We start from the raw sequence: 6,103 nt of genomic DNA, 5'->3' as shown, positions 1-6,103 counted from the left end.
TAAAGCAAGAATCAACTTGAAAGAAATAACAAATGCCTAATTGTAGAATTGACTTACAAAATGTTGACTCCATTATGGTACAATAAAACAGCATTTTACTTAATGCTTATCAAATTTTAAATTATAATTCAACTATAATAAAGTAGCTAATTACATAAAGAATGGTATAATAACTACTTAAGAACTATATTCCCAGCAGATTAAGCATTGCACACTAAAAAAGCAACTACTAATAATTGTAAGTTTATTCTAATGTAATTATAGTTTTAATTAATTTGAAATCCTGGCATACCATTAAAGCTCTTTTGTTGATCCTATATTAATATCAGTTTATTATTATTAGTAATTAATTATAATCTCACTTATATAATCAGCAACTGTTGTATCTCCTACTTCACCAACAGCAATAGCTAATTTGTCCCATGTTGCTTCAGTATCATCTCTGACCCATTTTGCTAAACATTCTCTAAGACATCGTTCAGCATCTCGTGGATAATTATCCTCAATAATCTTCAAATCATCATGAAACAGACCCAAGTAGAGACCAAGATTAAACCATTTTGTAGTTTGAAAGTGACCATTTTTTAGCACTCGTAATATCTCTACAAGATCCCTGATCGTCAATATCACTATCATATAAATAAATTATTGTTTAAAACTAGTGACAGTAGTGCTTATACCTTTTTGTTGATCATCACCGGACTCACTGATCTCTGTGGGTGAGTGAATTGTAGTTGATTCGACCTTTTGAATTGCTGGCTCTATATAAAGTACATGTAAATAAGATGCATTACAATACTTGGTAATTAATGGTGTACATTGGTATGTAAATTTATAATTATGCTACTTACTAGTACTATCATCATTAATCTTTTCCAAATGTGGTATCTGAATGGTACAATAAAAATTTTAATATTAAAATTATTATTTTATACCTCTTGATGTTTTTCTTGTGAAAAATTTCCTTTAAACCACATCGACTCATTAATGGTTAGGGGGCGAGGAATTCTTCTTTCGATTATACAAAAAACAAGATCAGAGCAGGTCTGCTTCACGGCATCAATGTCTTGAATATAATGGACTTCACTTGAAGGACTGCATTGACACACGTATTTTATTCTTCTTGATGATTTTTGATAAGCATAAAGACCAAAGAGCATGTAAGGGTCATAACCATGGTAAATATCAAGGGTGTCTTCTACTTTTTGGCAACATTCATTTAGTAGCTCCAATATTTGCTGACAAACTGCTTTAAAAGGAACAGGATGACTACTCTCAGGTACATATCGAAACACATCAACTTGAATAGCTGTATTAACATCGGTGAGAATGAAATCATCAGAAGGACGGCCATAAAAAAAGCAAACACGATTACGATAGATACATTTCGAATGAATGTCAGGTGCTGCATAATCTTTATCAAAATTGAGCTTAACATTGGCATCAGTAGCAACGGCAGTTGCTAAACGAGTGAAGAAGCCAGGAGGTACATACCCAGTGGAGAATGTAATGTGTACAGGTGAGGCTCTTAGCTTATAACCAGGTTGAGATTCATTAGGATCACCTGTGTATCCTGGCAGCACTGCTGGAAGAAAATATTGCTTGGATGTGCTATCGTAAAGCTCGGTTTGAACTTGAGCTGCAAGACGAAAATGAACTAAAAGTTCAATTATTTCTTCTGAATCAATACCACTTGACTGCCATACTTCTTGATAAAGTGGTTGAACTAGAATACCTTTATTTCGCAACAAATACCACTTTTTTCCTCCGCTCCATCCTTTCTCTAGTGGGAACACCTTCCCAACGGTATCAACAAACCATTTTGGACTGAGAATGACTTTTTTTGTCAGGCTTTTTATTTTGGGATAGAAAAGCAGAACTCCTAGCTCATGGTAGAATTTCAATACTAAAGGAACATCACGTGTTGGTATATGACATGCTTCTCCAATGGCAATGGCATCAGATAAACTAATGACATTCTGCTTTAGCTCTTGAAGAACTTTACGAAAGAGAACCCAATTGACAGGGGTTTTGACAACTAATTTATTGATAAAACCATCAATTGCTCCACGCAATTTTGTAATGCTTGGATCTTCTTCTTCTCCTTTGCCCGAGGTCGTATTATCAATGATTAGCACATCTTGAACAAGATCAGAGAACTCTTTTTCCTGGTACAATAGCTGCATTTGCTTCTTAACTTCTTCCTTTTTTTCTTCATTAAGCTTGTCACCACGAGTGCCAACACAATAGAGACTAGGAGAAGGAGTATCATCTATGTTGTGCTCGACCATGAAGTAGCTGCGTCTTGAACCAACTTTGCTGTGCTTTACGAGATAACTATGTATTGTAGACATCCATTTGGCCATTAGATCACTCGTGCTTTCATTCACTACCTCACCAAAATGAACTTCACCATCAGGAGTATTCTGACGTGACTGCCATTTTTCCTTGAAATCCTTTGAAGCATCAAAGAGGAGGAGAAACATTGTACGAGGAGTGAGGAAGGCTGGGAGAATCTCTAGGTACACTGGCTGACCACCACAATCCCATATATGAAGAAATGGCTAAAAATTGATATATTATGTAACAGTATACACATGTATGACTTACTTGTACATGTGATTCTGTTGTCTGATATGTACGGACTCTTTTAAGCAATGATTTGATTTTTGCATCTAAATCTGAATGTTTGGCACTACTTTTTGCAGGAGATACATCAAGCGAATCAGATACTAAACTTGATTCAGATGAAACATGAGAGGATGATTCAGATAGACTGGATTTAAACAAACGAGCCAGCTCCTTTATTTCATCTTCTTCTGTGGCTTCACTCCATTTGTTTCCTCTCGTTTGCCACTTGTGTCCAAATGGTCGTACGGATGATACATCAGATACAATGGTGCTTGTAGTATGAGGATTGAAAGGTTCTTCCATTAATGAACGCTTGAGAGACGTCTTGCCAGTACCAGCTGATCCCAGTAACATAAGACGAGCATATGCTACATCAGCACTTCCTTGTTCTTTGAGAGCACTCTGATATCTTTGATATGGACCTAAACAGTAAATATAAACATGAAAATATTAGTGAATACTAGCAATAAATGTGTTGTATTGGCAATCAGCAGTTTTTGTGAAAAATTAAACTCTGCCATTTTGTGCATGCTCAATGTCTTTAAAATGTGAAAAATTTATTTGCTATTAAATTAATAGTAATATTAATAATATTTACTTACTTAAATACTACAAAACAGCAATAATGTGAGGATTTGTGGAATAAATATTTAGTTATTCAAATTGCATGATGCACTCACTACCTAAAAAAGAATCACAATTAAATGAAATTACACATTCACATGTGATGTGACTTACTGCCTGAAAGAATGTAAATAACACAGTTTAGTAAGTATCACAATGGTATCATAGAGGAAAAGAATAAAATTACACATTCACATGTGATGTGACTTACTTCCTGAAAGAATGTAAATAACACAGTTTAGTAAGTATCACAATGGTATCATAGAGGAAAAGAATAAAATTACACATTCCCGTGTGATGTCACTTACTTGCTGAAATATTGCGAATAACACAGTTTAGTAAAGTATCACAATGGTATCATAGAAGAAAAGAATAAAATTACACATTCACATGTGATGTGACTTACTGACTGAAAGATTGTGAATAACACAGTTTAGTAAAGTTTCACAATGGTATCATAGAAGAAAAGAATAAAATTATACATTCACATGTGATGTGACTTACCAGCTGAAAGATTGTGAATAACACAGTTTAGTAAAGTATCACAATGGTATCATAGAAAAAAAGAATAAAATTACACATTCACATGTGATGTGACTTACTCTCTGAAAGATTGTGAATAACACAGTTTAGTAAAGTATCACAATGGTATCATAGAGGAAAAGAATAAAATTATACATTCACATGTGACGTGACTTACCAGCTGAAAGATTGTGAATAACACAGTTTAGTAAAGTATCACAATGGTATCATAGAAAAAAGAATAAAATTACACATTCACATGTGACGTGACTTACCAGCTAAAAGATTGTAAATAATACAGTTTAGTAAAGTATCACAATGGTATTGTTGAAGAAAAGAATAAAATTACATATTCTCATGTGACATGACTTACATTCTGAAAGATTGTGAATAACACAGTTTAGTAAAGTATCACAATGGTATAATGGAAGAAAAGAATGAAATTACACATTCACATGTGATGTGACTTACTCTCTGAAAAATTGTGAATAATACAGTTAGTAAAGTATTACAATGGTATCATAGAGGAAAAGAATAAAATTATACATTCACATGCGATGTAACTTACTCTCTGAAAAATTGTGAATAATACAGTTTAGTAAAGTATTATAATGGTATCATAGACAAAAGAATAAAACTACACATTCACATGTGATGTGACTTACTTCCTGAAAGATTGTGAATAAAAAAGTTTAGTAAAGTATCACAATGGTATAATAGAAGAAAAGAATAAAATCACACATCCACATGTGATGTGACTTACCAGCTAAAATATTGTGAATAACACAGTTTATTTAGTAAAGCATATCGCAATGGTATCACAGAAGAAAAGAATAAAATTAGACATTCACATTTGATGTGACTTACTCTCTGAAAGATTGTGAATAACACAGTTTAGGCAATGATATCATAGAAAAAGAATAAAACTACAAAATCACACATAACGTGACTTACCGGCTGAAAGATTGTGAATAACACAGTTTAGTAAAGTATCACAGGTGAAGAAAAGAATTAAATTAAAAATTCACATGTGACGTGACTTACCAGCTGAAAGATTGTGAATAACACAGTTTAGTAATCACAATGGTATCATAGAAGGAAAGAATTAAATTACACATTCACATGTGACTTGACTTACCATTCTCTGAATGATTGTAGTAAGTATCACAGTGATATAATAGAAGAAAAAATTGAAATTTACATATTACTTGCATGACTTACTCTCTGAAAAATTTTGAATTCAGAAAGTCATATTATAAAAGAAAAAATAGACATAATATTCGCATGTGACATATGACTTACATGTACTCTCTGAAATATTTGAATGTTATGGTTTAGCAATTTCCAATGGTGTGATAAAAAAGTAAATTACATAATTACTTGTGACATGACTTACTAGCTGCAAGATAAAGTATCACATATGGTATCACAGAACAAAAAAGTAAAATCAATAATTATTCACATGTGACATGACTTACATCCTGAGACATTAATAACTAACACAGTTTAATGAATCATCATAGAAGAAAAGAATATAATTACGCATTCATATGTGACATAACTTACATCCTGAATAAATTAATGTATCATAAAAAATTATAAAAAATTACAAATTCACAGGTGGCAGATTGTGAATAACACAGTATCACAATGGCATCATAGAAGAAAAGAATAATTAAAATTACACATTTACATGTGACATGACTTACATCCTGAAAGATTGTGAATAACACAGTTTAGTAAAGTATCACAATGGTATCATAGAAGAAAAGAATAAAATTATACATTCACATGTGACATGACTTACATCCTGAAAGATTGCAATAACACAGTGTAGTAAAGTATTGCAATAGTATCATAAAAGAAAAGAATAATTAAAATTACACATTCACATGTGACATGACTTACATCCTAAAAGATTGTGAATAACACAGTTTATTTAGTAAAGTATTGCAATGGTATCATAGAAGAAAAGAATAAAAATAATATACATTCAAATGACACATGACTTACCCACTAAAGATTGTGAATACCGGTAAGACAATTTTAATTAGTAAGTACACATTCACATTTTACAGTATCATACAAAAAAAGAATAAAATGACACACTCTAATATTAGTATGTAATGTGACTCACATCCTGAAATATTGCAGTTTATAAAGTGTCATAGAAGAAAAAATAAAAAATATACACATTAATTCACAAGTGACATAACTTACAAACAGCTGAAAGATTGTGAATAACACAGTTTATTTAGTAAAGTGTCGCAATGGTATCACAGAAGAAAAAATAAAAATTATACATTCACAAGTGACATGACTACAA

At 31.9% G+C, this 6,103-nt stretch overlaps 1 protein-coding gene and 1 long non-coding RNA gene across 2 annotated transcripts; both read right to left on the bottom strand.

Annotated features, from left to right (window-relative positions):
• Positions 1-109: 109 nt before the first annotated feature.
• Positions 110-762, bottom strand: LOC109590259 (uncharacterized). Its single transcript, XR_002189230.1, has 3 exons — positions 681-762; positions 363-629; positions 110-314 (listed from the first exon to the last, which is right to left on the bottom strand). It is a non-coding gene; the product is annotated as an uncharacterized LOC109590259 (long non-coding RNA).
• An 81-nt stretch (positions 763-843) lies between these two features.
• Positions 844-3,053, bottom strand: LOC109590258 (probable serine/threonine-protein kinase pats1; the record flags this gene model as incomplete). The annotated part of the gene is made up of 3 exons (XM_020006183.1): positions 844-888; positions 936-2,564; positions 2,611-3,053. Coding segments are annotated over 3 exons (2,117 nt in total), but the record flags the coding sequence as incomplete, so codon positions are not given.
• Positions 3,054-6,103: the final 3,050 nt, after the last annotated feature.

The sequence above is a fragment of the Amphimedon queenslandica genome, unplaced genomic scaffold (genome assembly GCF_000090795.2).
Source record: "Amphimedon queenslandica unplaced genomic scaffold, v1.1 AMPQUscaffold_10282_Cont17250, whole genome shotgun sequence".
Taxonomy (NCBI): domain Eukaryota; kingdom Metazoa; phylum Porifera; class Demospongiae; order Haplosclerida; family Niphatidae; genus Amphimedon; species Amphimedon queenslandica.
This window is presented reverse-complemented; position numbering and strand designations above follow the sequence as displayed.